Genomic DNA, 21,652 nt, shown 5'->3' with positions numbered 1-21,652 from the left:
GAACTAAAAACACTTGTATCTCATTCAAGAGGAATAAAGATTAGTACAATGCTTATTTGGATAAAAAAGGTATCAAAGTGACTCATTACACACAATTGTATAAAGGCACCCCACACGGGATTCAAACCCACAACCTCCGGGTCCAATGTCCATTTCTCAACTCATTGCGCCACTGTGCAGGTGAATGTTGGCACACCTGCCGAAGTTCATTAGTTCATGTGAAAATGAACTCAAAATGAAGAATTTTTATAAAACTGCACTGAATGTTATATTTAATAACTACTTTAGATCATTCTGCAGCTCATCATGCTGTAGCGCAATACAGAGCAGGAAGAGGAAAAACAGCAGAAAATGAACAAACATGAAACAGCTGGTTCAGAATTACGGGCGAAAATGAACTCAGAACTTATGTACATAAGCTTAGATGAAAATGAACACAGCATGAAACAAAAAGCATTTATTTCTAATCCAAGAGGCAGTAAAGGAATCAAAACACACTATTTCATAAAACCGCTCCACCTGGGATTCGAACCCACTATCTTGGGGTGCAGAGCTCATCAGGTAACTGGCTTTACACATTGAGCTACTTGAGGATGCACATTCAACAATCTGTGGAAGAGAACTTTTAGTGTAAGAAAGAATTTACAAAAAAGCATTACTTAGCATGCTAACCATATTAGCATGCTAAGCTAACTTAATGCTAATGAAGCTCATGGTTAACTTGATAGCTGAAGAGCCACATTAAAGAGAATGACAACTGGTTAGCATGCTAAGCAATTAGCATGCTAAGCTAACTAGCATAAGACAACAAACACAAGCAGGGTCACAGTCAGAGATGAATATCTTGGGAATGGTAGCGAATATCAAAAATCCATTCAGTCATTTCTGTGCGGCTCGGTCCAAAGATCACCTGAGCTGATTTTGGACAAAATTGGACAAAAATTGTAGGAGGAGTAGTGAAAAAATGGAATACTGTACTTTTCAAAATGGCCACTACTGTACTGGGTGGAGTCTTAATGTAAGATATTGAATGTGATCAGTATGAAGAGAGGAATCAGTTGTATTGACATTCATTTTTCTGGAACAAAGGGTTCAAAAGTTATAACCTTTACAAAAGTGAATATTTGAACTGGTGGTGGCGCTATAGACTTAGTCCTAGATACTCCAAAGTTGGTCAAATTACTTTAATTACTATCACTACAAGCATGCCAAATTTGATAATTTTCCTTCTTATGGTTCATTGATTACCATACAGGGGGAAGAAGAATAACTACGAATTTGGACATAAAGGAATTGCATGTGATAGCTTCAGATTAGACCAGTTTTAGGCAGAATGCCTAGAACAGACACAAGTTCTGCATCTTTTCCTGCCACAGTACCTCATGCGGTCTGGGCATGTGTCACACTGAGTTTCGAACCCACGATGCAGAGCATTCGGGATCCGTGGCGTAACACATTGAGCTAATCAGCCATGCAAGTTCATCAGTATGCTAAGCAGAGGTTTCAGTGTGAGAAAGAGTTCACAAAAAAAAAGCTTCATAGCATGTTAACCATATTAGTATGCAAAGTTATTTAATGCCAACTAAGTTTTGGTTAACCTGTTGACTGAAGACCACATTAGAAAGAATAGCAATAGTTTAGCATGCTAAGCAATTACTGTGCTAAGCTAACTAGTATAAGACAACAAACACAAGCAAGGTCACATTCAGAGATGAATATCTTGGGAATGGTAGCGAATATCAAAAATCCGTTCAGTCATTTCTGTGCGGCTCGGTCCAAAGATCATCTGAGCTGATTTTGGACAAAATTGACCAAAATTTGTGGGAGGAGTAGCGAAAAAACTGTTTTTGATTTAATTCAATATGGCAGACAGGTACATTTAAGGAAAATGACAAATGACACATTGTCGGAATCGGCATAAGCCAGGGAATAAAATGACATAAAGCAGACAAATTTTGGATAATGTTTTCAAAAGTTATAAGCAATGTTGCAAAAATCATTATATCTGTGGAACACTAGGTGGCGTTGTGCTGAAACTTCTCATGTACCTTCAGGACACTCTGATGGTCATATGTACCAAATTTTGTGATGATATGTCAAATTGTTTAAAAGTTATTGCAATTTATGACAAAATTCAAAATGGCGGACACGTGGTTCATCCGATGTTGACGAATTCGATATCCTCGGATTCGGCATGGCACAGGGAATCCATAGACACCAAGATCTTGATTTTCTAATAAAGTGTTCAAAAGTTATTGGCCAAAATAGCCATTTTTCAGATCTCATGACCTGTAGGTGGCGCTGTTCCCAAATTTGGCATGGAACCTCAGATCATGGTCTTGATCAAGTGTACCAATTTTAGTTTTGATTGCTCAAAGTTTGGCCGAGATACAGCCTCTATAGCAATTTTGGGTCAACCTTGTTAACTTCGTGACATCATAACTTTTGAACAAAGATGAATAAAAAAAATCTGTTCAGTCATTTCTGTGCGGCTCAGACCAAAGATCACTTGATCAAAGTTTGGACAAAATTGGACAAATTTTGAAGGAGGAGTAGCGAAAAAACGGAATACTGTACTTTTCAAAATGGCCACTACTGTACTGGGTGGAGACTTAATGTAAGATATTGAATGTGATCAGTATGAAGAGAGGAATCAGTTGTATTGACATTCATTTTTCTGGAACAAAGGGTTCAAAAGTTATAACCTTTACAAAAGTGAATATTTGAACTGGTGGTGGCGCTATAGACTTAGTCCTAGATACTCCAAAGTTGGTCAAATTACTTTTAATTACTATCACTACAAGCATGCCAAATTTGATAATTTTCCTTCTTATGGTTCATTGATTACCATACAGGGGGAAGAAGAATAACTACGAATTTGGACATAAAGGAATTGCATGTGATAGCTTCAGATTAGACCAGTTTTAGGCAGAATGCCTAGAACAGACACAAGTTCTGCATCTTTTCCTGCCACAGTACCTCATGCGGTCTGGGCATGTGTCACACTGAGTTTCGAACCCACGATGCAGAGCATTCGGGATCCGTGGCGTAACACATTGAGCTAATCAGCCATGCAAGTTCATCAGTATGCTAAGCAGAGGTTTCAGTGTGAGAAAGAGTTCACAAAAAAAAAAGCTTCATAGCATGTTAACCATATTAGTATGCAAAGTTATTTAATGCCAACTAAGTTTTGGTTAACCTGTTGACTGAAGACCACATTAGAAAGAATAGCAATAGTTTAGCATGCTAAGCAATTACTGTGCTAAGCTAACTAGCATAAGACAACAAACACAAGCAAGGTCACATTCAGAGATGAATATCTCGGAAATGGTAGTGAATATCAAAAATCTGTTCAGTCATTTCTGTGCGGCTCGGTCCAAAGATCATCTGAGCTGATTTTGGACAAAATTGACCAAAATTTGTAGGAGGAGTAGCGAAAAAACTGTTTTTGATTTAATTCAATATGGCAGACAGGTACATTTAAGGAAAATGACAAATGACACATTGTCGGAATCGGCATAAGCCAGGGAATAAAATGACATAAAGCAGACAAATTTTGGATAATGTTTTCAAAAGTTATAAGCGTTTTTGAAATAATCATTATATCTGTGGAACACTAGGTGGTGTTGTGCTGAAACTTCTCATGTACCTTCAGGACCTTCTGATGGTCATATGTACCACTTTTTGTGATGATATGTCAAATTGTTTAAAAGTTATTGCAATTTATGACAAAATTCAAAATGGCGGACACGTGATACATCCAATATTGACAGAATCGGTATCGTCGGATTCGGCATGATCCAAGGAATCCATAGACACCAAGATCTTGATTTTCTGATAAACTGTTCAAAAGTTATTGGCCAAAATAGCCATTTTTCATATCTCATGACCTGTAGGTGGCGCTTTTCCCAAGTTTGGCATAGACCCTCAGACCATGGTTCTGATGAAGCGTACCAATTTTTGTTTCGATTGCTCAAAGTTTGGCCGAGATACAGCCTCTATACTAATTTCGGGTCGACCTCGTTAACTTCGTGACATCATAACCTTTGAACAAAGATGAATAAAAAAAATCTGTTCAGTCATTTCTGTGCGGCTCAGTCCAAAGATAATCTGATCAAAGATTGGACAAAATTGGACAAATTTTGAAGGAGGAGAAGCGAAAAAACAAATACTGTACTTTTCAAAATGGCCGCTACTGTAATGGGTGGAGACTTAATGTAAGAAGTTGAATAGCATCAGCATGAAGAGACGAATCAGATGAACTAAATTTAATTTTTCTATGACAAACAGTTCAAATGTTAAAACCGTTAGAATGTTGAAATTTTGAACTGGTGGTGGCGCTATAGAGTTGGTTCTAGAGACTCCAAATTTGGTCCAATCACTATTCATGAGCATCTCTACAACTGTGCCAAATTTCATCATTTTCTCATGTTCTGTTGATAGGGCTGCCATAGACTCCCATTCGGGAGGAAGAATAATAATAATAAAAGGGAAAACGTACAATTACAATAGGTAACCTGTTGACTGAAGACCCTTCGGGGCTTGGCCCCTAATAATGTATTCAACAATTTCTTCTCTTCCCTGTCATTCTCGTACGCTGTTTACATTCAGTGCTTCCACGTCAGAATGCCGAATCGTTATTGGTCAATAGGCGTTCTGACGTAGAATCTGGAAGCGCTCCACTGTACAAAGTTAAGTGTAGGAGATTGACAGGGAAGAGAAGTAATTGTTGAAGAAATTCGTTATTTTTGTTTTGTTTTTGCGCACAAAAAGTATTCTTGTCGCTTCATAACATTAAGGTTTAACCACTGTAGTCCACTGTTGCTGTCTATGAACGAGTCAGAAACCTCTCGGATTTCATCAAAATTTCAATTTGTGTTCTGAAGATGAACGACATGAAGGTGAGTAATTAATGACAGAAACTTTATTTTTGGTTGAACTAACCCTTTTTATAGACATTGAAAACTGAGGTTTGCGTTTTTTCACAGAGGATTACGAAAACATTCAGATGTATAGTGAGTCAGCTGATAAGCTCATCCTTCTGTCACAACACATATTACGGGCTGAGAGAAAGTGCAGCCCCTTAAGAGTTCACTCAGAAGGTACAATAGGATAAAACCTACCCTATTATGAAGTCAGAGACATCACAGACTACAGCAAGCCACCATAATGACTCCACGTTTCAAGGGTTGCGTTTACTTTCTGCTCCAATTCCTACATATTCTAATGTTTATTTCATGTTTGCCCTCAGAGCTGTAATGACAGCACAGTTTATTTTTTGGGGAAAGACTTCTGAAAATATTTTGAATAGCCTTGGATATGATGCTGATAGATTATTGAAACTGAATACAAACAGATCTTTTCTTTATGCAGCTTTTTCGGTGATGAATAATCTAATAAATAAACGAAATATCTGAGAAGATCATTCTGTTTAACATTGTTTGGTTTTGGGTAGTGAGTGAAGACTTCTCAGTTATAAACTTTTTATATCGTAATATATTTAATATGCTATTTATGTATAATTCTTATTAGCATTAGCCTAGACGCATCAGAAAATCTAAATAAAGCCCAGAAATGTTAACATTAATTCAGTTTATAAATTAATTTAGCATAAAAGAAAACTTAAAATGCAAGTAGGCAGGTTAATGTAAGGTAGTTTTGATTATAAAACTAAAACTACGTTTAATTTTCACTAGCGTCACCTGACAGGACAGTCGCGACTAAATGTGTGCTTCAAGAGCAAATGTGTCATATTTGCAGTTAGCTTCCTCATAAATTCTGTGGGCAAATAAACAATTTTAGCCACTTGAATGCAGTTTTAAAATGAACAGGCGGCAATCTGATGTGTAATTTTATGTCTCAGAACAATTTCTAATGTCACTGCCCCATGTGAACCGATGGGTGGCACTAAACGCCCAGCAAGACCGAAACCTTGAAAAGAAACGCCCCTGTTTGGATCGTAAACAACTGCACAGATGCAGAGACGAGCAGGGTATCGAAACTGATTTCAGATCGGTTTGTATTTCACAGAGAGGGGTCTCGGGTCGATGGTTGAGCAGCTCTGGGAACAGATATGAGCGCTGCGCGTGCACGCGTTTACAGATGCGGACTATTGTAACATCGTTACAGAGACTAAATGTAAGTACGACAGGGAGATTTCAATGAGTCGTGTGTATGTGTTTCGTTTTCAAATGGTTCTGGTGAAAATAAATAGTGATAAAGGGCAAGACGCTGAAATGGTTACGGGACAAGCACGCGCCCTTGACACCATCTTTCATTTGCGTGCAAGGTATGTCTGCAAAACTAGATGAGTAGAAATATATTGCAAGAGCAGTAACGTAAATATAAATATAATTTGCCGGTCCACGTTATTATGTTGGGTTTCGCCTAAGCCGTTTATATTTACATTTATTCATTTAGCAGACTCATTAATTCAAATGGTTAAGATTCATTAGAAGTTCAATACAATGCAATTTCCAAAGTTGACCAAAAGGGGCAGAGAACTGAGTATTAATTTTCTTTTCTTTTCTTTTCTTTTCTTTTCTTTTCTTTTCTTTTCTTTTCTTTTCTTTTCTTTTCTTTTCTTTTCTAAACGGGTCAGTTTTAGTATGTTTCTTGAACATAAACCTCAGGCAAACATAAGTATGCCCTGACATATAACTACACACAAATCACTTTGCCTGTCAAATTATGTTCATTCATGGTTTAGTGAACTCTAAAAGTGATTATTGAACCCAACCTGTGACTGAAATTCACTCAAAAATAAATAAGTAAATAACAGTCGGTTAGATAACACCACAACAGGACCGTGGTGGTACCATGGTACACGATAAGAATGTTATACCACATTTTTGATATATACCATGGTATTGAATGATTAAATTGTGAAAATACCATTTTTATACAGTACAGTCCAAAAGTTTGGAACCACTAAGATTTTAAATGTTTTTAAAAGAAGTTTCATCTGCTCACCAAGGCTATTTATTTAATTAAAATACAGTAAAAAACAGTGATATTGTGAAATATTATTACAGTTTAAAATAACTGTGTACTATTTAAATATATTTGACAAAGTAATTTATTCCTGTGATGCAAAGCTGAATTTTCAGCATCGTTACTCCATTCTTCAGTGTCACATGATCCTTCAGAAATCATTCTAATATGCTGATTTGCTGCTCAATAAACATTTATGATTATTCTCAATGTTGAAAACAGCTGTGTACTTTTTTTTTCAGGATTCCTTGATGAATAGAAAGTTCAAAAGAACAGCATTTATCTGAAATACAAAGCTTCTGTAGCATTATACAGTAGTGTTCAAAAGTTTGGGGTCAGTAAGAATTTGTATTTTTATTTTTTTGAAAAGAAATTAAAGAAATGAATACTTTTATTCAGCAAGGATGCATTAAATCAATCAAAAGTGGCAGTAAAGACATTTATAATGTTACAAAAGATTAGATTTCAGATAAACACTGTTCTTTTGAACTTTCTATTCATCAAATAATCCTGAAAAAAAAAAAAATTTTGTACAATTGTACACATTAAATGTTTATTGAGCAGCAGATCAGCATATTAGAATGATTTCTGAAGGATCATGTGACACTGAAGACTGGAGTAATGATGCTGAAAATTCAGCTTTGCCATCACAGGAATAAATTACTTTGTGAAATATATTCAAATAGAAAACAGTTATTTAAAATTGTAATAATATTTCACAATATTACTGTTTTTACTGTATTTTTAATTAAATAAATGTAGCCTTGGTGAGCAGATGAAACTTTGTTTAAAAACATTTAAAATCTTAGTGGTTCCAAACTTTTGGACTGTACTGTACGTCACTTCAAAGTACTTGGAAGAAATGCTATCTATATCAAGATCAAATAAACATGGTTATACTACAGCAATTTTTTCATATTGCAGTATACACTACTGTTCAAAAGTTTGGGGTCAGTAAGATTTTTTAAAGAAATTAATACTTTTAATCAGCAAGGATGCAAAGTGACAGTACAAAAGCTGTTTTTTTATGTTTTATTCATCGAAGAATCCGTAAAAATGTGTGGATTCCACAAAAATAATGATAATATTAAGAAATGTCTCATGAGCACCAAATCAACATATTAGTATAATTTCTGAAAAATCATGTGACACTGAAGACTATGGCTGCTGAAAATTCAGCTTTGCCATCACAGGAATAAATTACATTTTAAAATTTATTAAAATACAAAATTGTAGTAATTTAATGTTTTTAGTGTAAAAAAAATCTTACAGACGACCCAAACTTTTCAACAGTAGTGTATTAAAAAGAACAATTTATTCTATATTTAAACAATTTATTTCAGCACAGTTTCTGCAAACAAAACCATTGCACTGTTGCAGCATCAGGTACAGTGTCAATCTTGTTATATGCCCACACTGTTGTTAGGCTATATAGGCTATATTCACACTCTTCAGCTTTTATAAGGGTTCATCTTGACACCAGTCAGGCCAGTTGTGGTCATGGTCATGTCAAGAAACATCTCAACTTTTCTTTCAGCCTTTTCCACCTCATCATTCACCCTGTTCTGTTACCACACTGACAGTGACATGTTATTTACTATAAAGACACTCATCCACACTGCACACCCTTTTTCCATCTCTCTGTGTCTGGTTTCACCCTCAAAATGCCTGGACAGAGTGAAAGACAAGAGCCCCATCTCATGAATTATGCATTGCTGCTATAACCGGCTCTTGTTTTTGAACACACCTGTCAGTTTGCGCTTGCTGTTGGCTTCGGGAGTAACTGAAATGAGTGTTGGTTCGCTGTTTGACAGCTTCACAAGTTTTTCCTCAAGTAAGGCCCAAGATCTGCTTAAAAAATGTTTATCATCAACAAACCTGTCCTACTTGTGTACTTGTGTTTCCTTTCTGAATTCTTTTGGGGGGAATCATTTTATAATCACTGAGATGCATCACAATCACTGATGGCAGATATGACCAGCATAAGTGACAGCAGGGTGAAAAACTTGAAAAACCAGGATCAAGTGGTGGATATACAGTATTTAGTCCTTAATTTTTTTTTTTTTTCTTGAATTCTGACTAAGATATAGATTCAGTTTCATGATCATCTTTGTGATCACCTAGCAGTTATGGGAGAGTCCGAGACAAGGAAGTCTGTAAGATGGAAAGAGATGAGCACAATAACCCAGACCACAGAGGACATCATTACGTCTTACCTAACAACCTCTGATGAGAACCAGAACAAGCTGCAAGAGGCAGAGGTTATGGATTTGGAAGCTGTTAAACACGACTCCGAGAACAGGAACCCAGAAGAAGGGTCTCCAATAAACATCAAGAGCCACAGTTGCTCTTTAGATCATGGTAGGCATTTTAAATATTATTTAAAAGGTTAGAATTCAATCAAAAACTGGAAGTACTTTCATTTTTCCTTGGAACACAAAAGTTGAAATATTTAAGAATATACTAACAATTAATTAATTAATTTTTTATTTCATATTATAATATACTATAATAATGAAAGGAGACTGTGGATTTCAAGCTTTTAAAATGATTCAAAGGTATCATGAACGTGTCATATAAGCAGTCGATATGACTCAGACACTACTGTTAAAAAGTTTGGGGTCAGTACATAAAATATATATATATATATATATATATATATATATATATATATATATATATATATATATATATATATATATATATATATATATATACAAATTAGTATTTTATTTAGTAAGGAAGCATCATTTACATTTTGTGTTCCAGGAAAAATCAGATTACTGGTTTGGAATGACATGAGGAAATAATGACACATTTGTCATTTCGGCTGAACTACTTCTTTAAGGTTAAATTTAGACCTTCTACTAATCACATGAAAACATTCCAAAAACAATCTTTCCTTTCATTGTTGGCAGTTTAATTAACCATAAACTTAACTAACCAAAATGCACTCAAAAAGCACTGGGTTTGCTAAAGTCATAATAATGCAACAGCATCAGAGTTCCTGAGTTTCCTCCTGATGTGGTCTCTGTACAGGTCATCTCTCTGGAATTGTGCCACCTGGACCTAGTCCTTCTCTTCTGGCTTCACTGCAGTCCCTTGTTGAAGAGAATGATCACATGCTCCTCCCTCATTCCTTACACCAGGTGTGTGCACTGGGAGTTTGAAAAGGTTACAAAAATAGGCATGAAAAGACCTTTTATATAGAAGCTTAAAGGGTTTTGTCAGGTGTTTCATATACTCTATATAAAGTTTTAGGGGTTCCCATAATGTGATCATAATCCCCTGGTTTCACAGACAAGACTAAAATGGATGTTTGAGCTGTTTTAACTAAAAACAACCTGTTCTGACATATCTTAAAATATGTCAGTGCCATTGTTTTGTCTCAAGATGCACACCAGTAATGTTTTTTTTTTTTTTTTTTCTAGGGTATGATTATAAAAGCTACTTAAATTCCCTAATTGAACTAAGACCTAATCCTGGCTTAGTCTAAGCCCTGTCTGTGAAACAGAGCCTGTATGTATTGTTTAAATAATTTTGTTTTAATGCATTTTTATTTTAACTAAATGTATTGATTAAACAGCCCATAAACATGTGAAAAAATTGGAATAACCTGTTAAACATGAAAGTATTATGCAGTCATTTAAGACATTTCTCTGTAAATAGAACCTTTTTAGCATAAAGAATTCTTTAAAATTCAGTCAAGAACCCTAGGGTTATATATAGAACCCCACTGAACCTTTTATTCTAAGAGTGTAGATAACTTTAGTTTTTTACTTTAGGATATTTTTAAGAAACAAAACTAAACTTATAGAGTGCAACAGTCTTGTTCCAAAAGTGAAATAGCTCCATTAATTTTCCTCATAGGGAAATTTATTTTTAAAGGTGCCCTCGAATGAAAAAATTGAATTTATCTTGGCATAGTCAAATAACAAGAGTTCAGTACATGGAAATGACATACAGTGAGTCTCAAACACCATTGTTTCCTCCTTCTTATATAAATCTCATTTGTTTAAAAGACCTCCGAAGAACAGGCGAATCTCAACATAACACCGACTGTTACATAACAGTCGGGATCATTCATATGTACGCCCCCAATATTTGCATATGCCAGCCCATGTTCCCAACATTATGAAAGGCATTAGACAAGGGCAGCCAGTATTAACGTCTGGATGTGCACAGCTGAATCATCAGACTAGGTAAGCAATCAAGGACAATAGCGAAAAATGGCAGGAGCAATATCATGATCCATGATATCATGATATTTTTAGTGATATTTCTAAATTGTCTTTCTAAATGTTTTGTTAGCATGTTGCTAATGTACTGTTAAATGTGATTAAAGTTACCATCATTTATTACTGTATTCACGGAGACAAGAGCCGTCGCTATTTTCATTATTAAACACTTGCAGTCTGTATAATTCATAAACACAACTTCATTCTTTATAAATCTCTCCAACAGTGTAGCATTAGCCGTTAGCCACGGAGCATAACCTCAAACTCATTCAGAATCAAATGTAAACAATATAACAGTATACATAATCCGACGCATGCATGATGAACACTTTGTAAATGTCCATTTGAGAGTTATATTAGCTGTGTGAACTTTGTTTAGGCACTGTTTAAGGCAAGCGCGAGCTCGGGGTGGAGAGCACGAGATTTAAAGGGGCTGCGCAGCATAAATCAGCTCATATTTAATGTTGCCCCAAAATAGGCAGTTAAAAAAATTTATAAAAAAAAATCTATGGGGTATTTCGAGCTGAAACTTCAGACACATTCAGGGGACACCTTAGATTTATATTACATCTTTTAAAAAAACGTTCGATGGCACCTTTAAAGATAACATATAAACCTGTAAAAAAGACTTACTGTGAGCATGATAGTATCACGAGTATGATAGTATTTGCTTCTGTTGAAGCCGTTAACTCTCATTATTTCAACTTAGTTTTAAAATAATGGTGTTTAACAGTAAAATTTGTGGTAAAAAAACTACATTACCCATGATTCTGTACAGAAAATTCTACCAATCAGAGAGTCGAAACAGGCAAAATGGCCATAACATCTCTTTAGCTCCGCCCACTCTCATGAAGCTCCGCAAATTACATAAACAAGTCGGTCTCCCTACGCTCTCAAAATACTTAAATATTTGAATATGTATGCATACTTTGCAATAAACTTCAAATATATTGTTTTTACGGAGCCCCAGACATGACATGCAGGAAAAAAATAGTAGGCTAAATCCTGTGCATGATTTACTATTTCATTTCCTCGATTTATAAATCATGCACAGATTTAGTAAATCGAGGGAACAAATTATTAAGAGTATTTTTTTTCTTGCATGTCATGTGCGGGGCTCCGTATGTTTTTAAATGTAATCAACATTTTTAAATTAGTAATTTTAAATTTCTCCATCCTTTTGAATTTGATTATGCTGTTTGCAATGCATCATGGGATTGTAGTTCTTTCGAACATCTAAAGCCGATAAGTACACACAGTCTTGTACCTTTGTTTGATTTTCAAGTACTGTTGTGATACACCTCATAGCTGGTTGGCTAGGTTTATGGCTTTTTTGAAATCCCTATTGAAGAAATAAATGGAAAAAATACTTCCGGAACCAACAACGCTGAAAAAGTGGGTGGATGCTAATGCACTCTATTTTTATAAACTCTTTCTGTTTTAAACTACTAGTAGTACAAAAACAGTTTACTCATTTTGTTTTTTTAATATTTTGTCAGCATTTCCAGGCATCCTGTGTGTAAAAAAGCTTCAGTTTGTTCTGACTAAACACCAAGCAAATTTAAAATCAGATCTGTCAAGAAGACAAACTACTGAAATGTGCTCACTGTGAGTGTTTTTTTAATCTCCCTGAAGAGTTATAAATAGAGGGGGGTAAAATTGCTTCTCAATGAGATTATTATAGTTAGATAAAATCAAGAGTACAGGAAAAACAATTCATTATCCTGCATTACACTAAATATAGACCATCCATGTAAGAGAATGCATTAGATGGGCAAAGATAGGGCAGTTATTTTCTCACACATGATTTTTCTCATCAAAACTCACTGTCAGACCCCTTCACATGCGCTTCATTCTGTTGATTGTCCTTTTGAAGGTGCTCTTCACTACAGCTTCTCTTGATCAGGGAATTGAAATGAAATCAAGACTCTAGATTCAGGTGTAACAGGAAATGCGGATGATCAAGTCTTTCAACTGAACGCTTGATGAAACTGTCTTTGTGATGATGCAATGAATTGGTAAGGAGATGTAATATTTTACTTGCTGATATTTTTCTTCCATAACAGATAGCGGAGAGCTACTTCCTTGAAGAGGACTGTATCCTTTTGGATTCTAAATCCACCACTGGTATTCGCCTGTTCTCTGTCCGTTTCCTCTTTGCCTTTCCTTTACTATCACTAAATGGTCCCTGTTGATGCTGTTGTCATAGAGACCGGGGCAAGCGTAACCAAGAGGGGGCTCATTAGGGTGTGACTTTCCATGCTGACTTTTAGGGTGTTGCACAAAAGGAAGGATGTTGATGGATTTTTAAATAATTTGCTTATCATATGGTCTTCCTTTATTAATTAAGTTTGGGGTGAGTAGGATTTTTAAATGTTTTTGAAAGAAGGTTGCATTTATTTGATCAAAATACTGTAAAAACTGTGAAATAATATTACAATTTAAAATAACTTTTTTCTATTTTAATATATTTTAAAATATTATAAGTCTATACTGTAACTTTTGATCAATTTAATGCATTCTAATAATGTCTTCAAAAAAAAAAAAAAACTTACTTACCTCATACTTTTGAATGGTATTGCTATTGGTGTTGCTTTCTTTAAGCATTGACCATCTCAGATCAGTGGGCAGTGGAGTTTCTGCATCTTGAGAAGCTGTACCATGAGAGACTGCTGTCTAATCTGGCCTCTATACAAGAGAAATGGGGTAAGATTGCTAGATGATTATGGATGGTATATATTTAAATATATATATATATATATTTCCTGAAATAACTTTAACCAGGGGAGGTCACATTGTTTGCATGTGAGAGGATTTCCTAAAGCATTGTTTTATCTTATAAAGATGAGACTTCTTTTGTAAATAGGACAATACTGTTGTAAGTTGAATTGCTAGTTTCATCCTTTACAAGTAAACAGCAGTGGTAGGGTTTGATCTCAGGAAACTGCTCATTTCCCAACTGCGCTCAGACCACATGTGACTCTGTTACTTCACTAATATCACTGAAGTACAGAGGTCAGACTCTCCCATCTTATCTGATTAACTGTCAACAAGGCCTTATTGTGGAAAGTGAAACCTGAAGAATGTCACATAGCTTTAGTTTTTGTTGTTGTTGTTGTTGTTTTTTGGTACTACAGAGATTTTTTTTCATTTAATGTTAGGAACTGAGAATAATATTTTAGATTGCTTTCACATATTCTTTGAGTACATACTGTACTGTGTGCATGAGAGAGAAAATGAGAGACACGGTCCAAATATTTAAAAGACTCAAATCCATATGTTTGGTTTTAGAGTCCCAGAGGAAAATCAGCATCCAAACCGAAAGTAACTCTCCTTTAAACGCTAATGGAACGGACAGAGAGCGAGAGCATATGGAAGTGTTGAGTCATATCTGCAGAACACACCAGAGGTGAGACTGTGTGCAGGCAAGAACTGTCCAAGCGAGTAGAAAATAGTAATTACAGCATTTTTTTCCCCATTGTCCATTGTTCAACCCTCACAGTCCTTGTCAAGTACCATCAAGTTAAATTGATTTATAGGGAAACACCCTTACATGAATTTGGACTTTTCTTTTTTACTTGACTAATGTTGATTTATTTAAGAGCTTTTATTTGACATGTTCAAATTGTTATTTGATCAAACATTCAGTAAAACAGTAATATTGTGAAATATTAATTTTAAAATGTATTAATTTAAAATATTTTAAATTAATTTATATTTCTGTAATATTTATATAGTATGTGTTTGTGTACACACACATATATATATATATATATATATATATATATATATATATATATATATATATATATATATATATATATATATATATATATACCATATCTATCTATATACAGTACAGTCCAAAAGTTTGGAACTACTAAGATTTGTAATGTTTTTAAAAGAAGTTTCATCTGCTCACCAAGGCTACATTCATTTAATTAAAAATACAGTAAAAAACAGTAATATTGTGAAATATTATTACAATTTAAAATAACTGTGTACTATTTAAATATATTTGACAAAGTAATTTATTCCTGTGATGCAAAGCTGAATTTTCAGCATCGTTACTCCAGTCTTCAGTGTCACATGATCCTTCAGAAATCATTCTAATATGCTGATTTGCTGCTCAATAAACATTTATGATTAGTTTCAACAGTTGTGTACTTTTTTTTTTTTCAGGATTCCTTGATGAATAGAAAGTTCAAAAGAACAGCATTTATCTGAAATACAAAGCTTCTGTAGCATTATACACTAGTGTTCAAAAGTTTGGGGTCAGTAAGAATTTTTATTTTTTTGAAAAGAAATTCAGCAAGGATGCATTAAATCAATCAAAAGTGGCAGTAAAGACATTTATAATGTTACAAAAGATTAGATTTCAGATAAACACTGTTCTTTTGAACTTTCTATTCATCAAATAATCCTGAAAAAATATTTTGTACACAAATATTTTGTACAATTGTACACATTAAATGTTTCTTGAGCAGCAGATCAGCATATTATAATGATTTCTGAAGGATCATGTGACACTGAAGACTGGAGTAATGATGCTGAAAATTCAGCTTTGCATCACAGGAATAAATTACTTTACGAAATATATTCAAATAGAAAACAGTTATTTTAAATTGTAATAATATTTCACAATATTACTGTTTTTTTACTGTATTTTTAATTAAATAAATGTAGCCTTGGTGAGCAGACGAAACTTCTTTTAAAAACATTTAAAATCTTAGTGCTTCCAAACTTTTGGACTGTACTGTGTATATATATATATATATATATATATATATATATATTACTTTGTAAAGAGCATTGAGAAGCTTACTTTAAAGATATATTAATGTATTAATATAATATAATATATTATAATTATGATAATATAATGTAATTATATAATATATATATATATGTATCCCATATGTGTCTGTGTATATATGTTTATAGTACTACACTGAGAATACATATTAATGTAAAGATATAAAAATGTAAAATAAAATGTAAATTAATTGTCAAATAAAAATATCTAAAAACAATAATGTACTATAAAACTAACAAAAAAACAAACAAAAATGTACTATATATACAGCTATGGAAAAAAATAAGAGACCACTTAACATTGATTTCTGAACTTGGAGTGGTCTCTTTCCATAGCTGTATATATATCCCATATGATGTGTCTGTGTATAGTTATGTTGTGTAGTTGTATAGTTATTTATGTTGTATGTATATGTGTATGTATGTATATATATATATATATATATATACACATACACACACACACACACACATACACACACATACAGAATTATTCATTATTTGCTAAATTTGCTATATATTAATTTTTAACAACACTACTGAAATAAAATAACTCCTTAATAATTTGACAAACTCTACTCCTCTTTCAGGCCTAACCTCTCTCTGGAAAAGGTAAAATATTCTAATTGTTTTACTGTCCACAAATGCAGTTTATGTTTTTGTGAGTCTGATTAAAGCAGTCTGTTATTGCAGAACATGGATGACATAAAACTACAAAACAGCCCAGCCCATGTGACAGAACACAGAAGATCAAAACAAGTGCAAGCTTCAGTGAACTCAACCGAGAGAGAAAACAGGGCGGACGACTGCTCATGGCTGGAAGCTGAACAGGAGCCAGAAGAGAACTGTGAACTGAATGAGAACGAGGAGGAGGAGGAGGAGGAGGAGGAGGAAGGTCTTGAGGAGGACGAGTGCTGGAATGAGGAGCTGCAGGACGATGCAGACTTTGATGGCCAGGTTCCTGTGGATGAGTTGGACAACCTCATTCAAGTAAAGGAGGTAAGACGCTGTAGGAGTGATGTTAATCTCTTGCATATTACCATCTGCCCTTAGAAAAAATAAGCATGCTGAGACACCATCCGTCTGCTGCGATCTCTCCAAATCAACCGCTTACTGAACGATTTGTATTCCTCAGAGCTTAAATATGCAATGATGTATTAATCTGGGTCCTCAAATTGATTTTTTATGACTTTGTGAAAGGTCAAATGGGACTTTCTTCCAATTCTCAGGCCACATTTCTTCACCACAGGTTTTTTCTGCCTTGTGAAAGCAAAATAGTGTGATGTCATCCACAGCATTATGGCATCCAGCTGCAGGAATTTTATAAAGAAGCGTTCAGGGAGTGTATGGTTTCCCCAAGCTATTGGGTGTGGTCGTCTTAAATAACAGTCCATCTGAATAAACCTTCTCCAGAGCTGTGTTGGACAAACACTGACAACTGAATGATGATGACATGATGTGTTTGTTTTATAGTGATTTAAAGTTGTTTTGGCCTCTGATTTGACTTAAAAATCGACAAAAATGTTTACATCATGACATTATTATGAGGCATATTAGAATATGTAAACATAATGAATAACTAGTTCACTTAAATGGAAAATGCTGTCATTATTTACTCATCTTGCCATTCCAAACCTGTATGACTTTCTTTCTTCTGCTTAACACCAAAGAAGATATTTTGAAGAACTGTTTTTGTCAATACAGTGAAAGTCAATGGGGTCCAAAGTTGTGTTGGACCCCATTGACTGTCATTGTATTGACGAAAACAGTTCTTCAAAATATCTTCTTTATTGTTAAGCAGAAAAAAGAAAGTCATACAGGTTTGGAATGATGTGAGGGTGAGTAAATAAAGACAGAATTTTCATTTTTGGGTGAACTATCCCATGTGAAAAAGAAGTGCGCTTAACTGTAACTGATTGTGGACTTGTAGTGTACTTAAGATCTTAAAAATATATTTACTTAAAAGTACTACACTTTCCTAACACACTTAAGTACACTTTTAAAAAGTGCACTTTGTAATTATGTCGAATTAAAAGTTTTACTTTAAAGTACATTTTAAATAATTGTTTTGATAATCTTTTGTTATGCTTTACAGAACATAGCATACTAAATCACATGTAAAGTATTTCATTATAATTTTAACCGTATTGTGTTATTTGATATTACATCATATTACAAGTTAATATATTTTAAATGTACTAAATTGGAACTTCATTTCAAACATAATTACATTCGGCAGTACGCTTTAACCATAATTCAAAGACAATAGAAGTAATTATAAATATTACAAATAAAAAAGTCCTACTAAAGTGGGTCAAAAAGCACTCTTAAGGTAAACGAAAAAAAAAATAATTTATAATACCCTGGTTCTAAAAACATTGGCTCACACTTAAGTATATTATTTCCATAATAAGTACTCTTTTTAAAGGTATGTTGAAGAGTACTTTTTCACACAAGGGATCACAATAATGCAGTTCAGTTCATTATTATGTTGCACATACTGCCCCCTTGTGGTTATTTGTTGTCATTACATTATTTGCTGTGTACATTGCTTCTTAAAGGGTTAGTTCACCCAAAAATGAAAATTCTGTCATTTATTACTCAGTCTCATGTCGTTCCACACCCGTAAGACCTTTGTTCATCTTCAGAACACAAATTATTATATATTTGATCAAATCTGATGGCTTGGTGAGGCCTTTTTTGCCAGCAAGATAATTAACACTTTCTTTCAAAAGCCCAGAAAGCTACTAAAGACATATTTAAAACAGCTCATGAGACTACAGTGGTTCAACCATAATGTTATGAAGTGACAAGAATACTTTTTGCACACCAAAAAGACAAAATAACGACTTTATTCAACAATATCTAGTGATGGGGCCGATTTCAAAACACTGCTTCATGAAGCTTCGAAGCTTTACGAATCTTTTGTTTCGGAGCGTGTATTAAACTGCCAAAGTCACGTGAACCATTGAAATTTCAAAACGTTTCGAAACACTTATGACGTAACATAGCCTCGTTTACAGAAATCAGGTGACTTTGGCAGTTTGGTAGTCACATGGACTTTTTTAAATATGTCTTTAGTAGCTTTCTGGGTATCTGACAGTATTTTGCTGGCATGGGATTTTATCAAAAATATCTTAATTTGTATTCCGAAGATGAACGATGGTCTTACGGGTGTGGAAAGACATGAGGGTGAGTAATTAATGACAAAAAAAAATCATTTTTGGGTGAACTAACCCTTTAAAAATAATTCTGCATCAGCTTTTGCAGTCTACTTCATGGATTTCCATACTGTATTTCTGTAGATGTTTCCCTCAAATGGCTTAGTCTCTATTTTAAAGAAGAGAGTCTGCGTCATGGAGACAGAGAATGCGACTCCACAAAAAGATTCAACCAAACGCAAGGTCCGCTTCAGAGAGCCAGATGATGCTTTCGATCAAGGTACAATTTCATTTTTGTAAACAAACAGTCACAAATGATAGGACTTTTATATATATATATTCAGATTTCTGGTTTGCATTAATGTGAGAATGATCTAGGCTAATTTTTCTCATGCATACAGATCAGTCGGCTGGAAACTCTTGCCTTGTCCTTCTCCTCTTGTGTCTGGCTACCGTGGTGATTAGCATGGGTGGGACTGCTCTTTATTGTCTCGTTGGAGAGGCGTACTCTAATGTGTGTGTGGACTTCTCACAAAACGTGGAATTTTACTTTGGACCTGTACGACGAGGAGTGGACGCTTTCACACAGTGGCTCTCTTCTGGTGCATCATAGCAGCTATTTTATGCTAAGTGAAGTGGAACTCTTTCTGTATACTACCATTTTCGATGATAAACAACAGTATTCCTCTTGAGATAATATGCACTAATGCACATTACCAGACAGGCCTTAATAAATGATTCTTTAGTGAGTCTATACAAACCACATAGGGCTTCCTCATGCATATAAATACATTTGTGTCAAGTATTTAATATTGTTACTAAAACATGCTTATTAGAGGTCATCTTAATATACCACCAGAGCCATTCCTTTGATCAATAACTACATGCATTGAGCCAGTAACATTCATTTTAGTACTCTATTACACTACTTCCATGGTTATCTTTGTAATGTATATTTTTATTTCGAGATAAAGTGACTTGGCACTTTTCAATGGTGCCGTAACCACTGAAATTCATATAGTATCAATCAACATAAATAAGCAAAAATGGGTGTATGTAGCAATGTTAACTTATAGGATATTAACTTATCAAAGAAATGGCTTTGTGATTGACATATAACAGAGAGCACATGACCAGGCTGAATAATGATAATCGATCAGTTCTGATTAGATAATGTCAGTTTGCTGTTGTTCTAGCACTGCTCTTGTGGTCAGCTGATACAAAATAAATCTGAAAATTGTATAATTGTATGAAAGACAGCAAGCAGTCAGTTTGTTTTAGTTATAAACATGTTTTGTGTTCAGCAGTCAAAGTGAGTGTGAGTTTTTGTGTTATCAATAATAGGGGGTCTTAAAGTGTTTTAATGTTATGCTCAGAATTAGAATCCTGTTTTGTTGTATGTCTTTCTTTTTTCCTTTCCAAAGTAGTACACATGGAATCTCTGAATTATGACTGGAAATATATTTTGGAAGTGGGTTTATGCTGTAATTCTGTCTTTGATAATAGGACTGGTCTTTTGAATGGAAGAAAAGATGACGCAGCAGTAAATGGAATTGGCACACATAACCTTGAGTGAAGTAGGAGCATTTCTCTTTGGAGACCAATGGGTCATTTGTAGACTGACTCATAGCTAATTTAATTTAAAGCATTAAGATGTACAGAACAAAAATATTATAGTGCCATAGCCCTGATTAAGAGACAATTTCATGATCTTTGTACTGTCATTATTTTCTTGCCAAAAGAACGGTATGCTTGAACTTTAAATTCAATTGAAATGTAAAGTATGTAATGAAATAATTCATTCATTTTGCTTAATTTCATTTTAGAATATGTGAATCATCACAAAAACATAGAGTGAGGTGTCTAAAAAGACTGAAAACTCATTGAAAATATATGATTCAAAGTGTAATTATAAACAGAAAGTGTTAGATTTTTTAAAACAAATTTAAAGAAAATGTAAAATTAATACAAAAATATTTTTTTTCTTTCATTTTGTGAACTCCTTTGTACAAAATATCAAGTTAGTACTGCTGTCATTAAAGGATTAGTCCACCTTTAAATACATTTTTCCTGATAATTTACTCACCCCCATGTCATCCAAGATGTCCATGTCTTTCTTCTGTCGAAAAGAAATTAAAGTTTTTGATGAAAACATTCCAGGATTTTTTTATATAGTGGACTTCAATGGGCACCAAGCAGTTGAAGGTCATATTTAGTTTCACTGCAGCTTCAAAGCGTTCTACACGATCCCAGATGAGAAATAAGGGTCTTATCAAAAGAAACCATCGCTCATTTTCTGAAAAAAAAATGAAAATTATATCGTTTTAACCAGAAATGCTCATCTTGAACTAGCTCTCTTCTTCTTCTCTATTTGAATTCTGTAACATATGTAGACTTTGCTAAGCATATTACTGCCCTCCACAGGTCAAAGTTTGAACTAATTGT

General features: G+C 34.2%; 1 protein-coding gene across 5 annotated transcripts; it reads left to right on the top strand.

Moving 5' to 3' along the window:
• The first annotated feature begins 5,997 nt into the window (after window positions 1-5,997).
• Window positions 5,998-21,290, top strand: cnstb (consortin, connexin sorting protein b). Of its 5 annotated transcripts, none has more exons than XM_067383115.1 (10): window positions 5,998-6,138; window positions 9,121-9,354; window positions 10,033-10,142; window positions 13,298-13,328; window positions 13,851-13,937; window positions 14,523-14,640; window positions 16,637-16,658; window positions 16,740-17,045; window positions 19,352-19,487; window positions 19,609-21,290. In XM_067383115.1, the coding sequence occupies exons 2-10, from the start codon at window positions 9,123-9,125 to the stop codon at window positions 19,818-19,820; spliced, it is 1,254 nt and encodes a 417-aa protein (XP_067239216.1). In that variant the 5' UTR covers window positions 5,998-6,138; window positions 9,121-9,122; the 3' UTR covers window positions 19,821-21,290. The 5 variants fall into 5 exon arrangements, with proteins under 5 accessions (XP_067239216.1, XP_067239219.1, XP_067239218.1 ...); XM_067383118.1 differs by having other exon boundaries at window positions 6,004-6,138; window positions 9,118-9,354; XM_067383117.1 differs by having other exon boundaries at window positions 6,030-6,138; window positions 8,337-9,354.
• Window positions 21,291-21,652: the final 362 nt, after the last annotated feature.

This window comes from Chanodichthys erythropterus, chromosome 4, assembly GCF_024489055.1.
Source record: "Chanodichthys erythropterus isolate Z2021 chromosome 4, ASM2448905v1, whole genome shotgun sequence".
Lineage (NCBI taxonomy): Eukaryota > Metazoa > Chordata > Actinopteri > Cypriniformes > Xenocyprididae > Chanodichthys > Chanodichthys erythropterus.
This window is presented reverse-complemented; position numbering and strand designations above follow the sequence as displayed.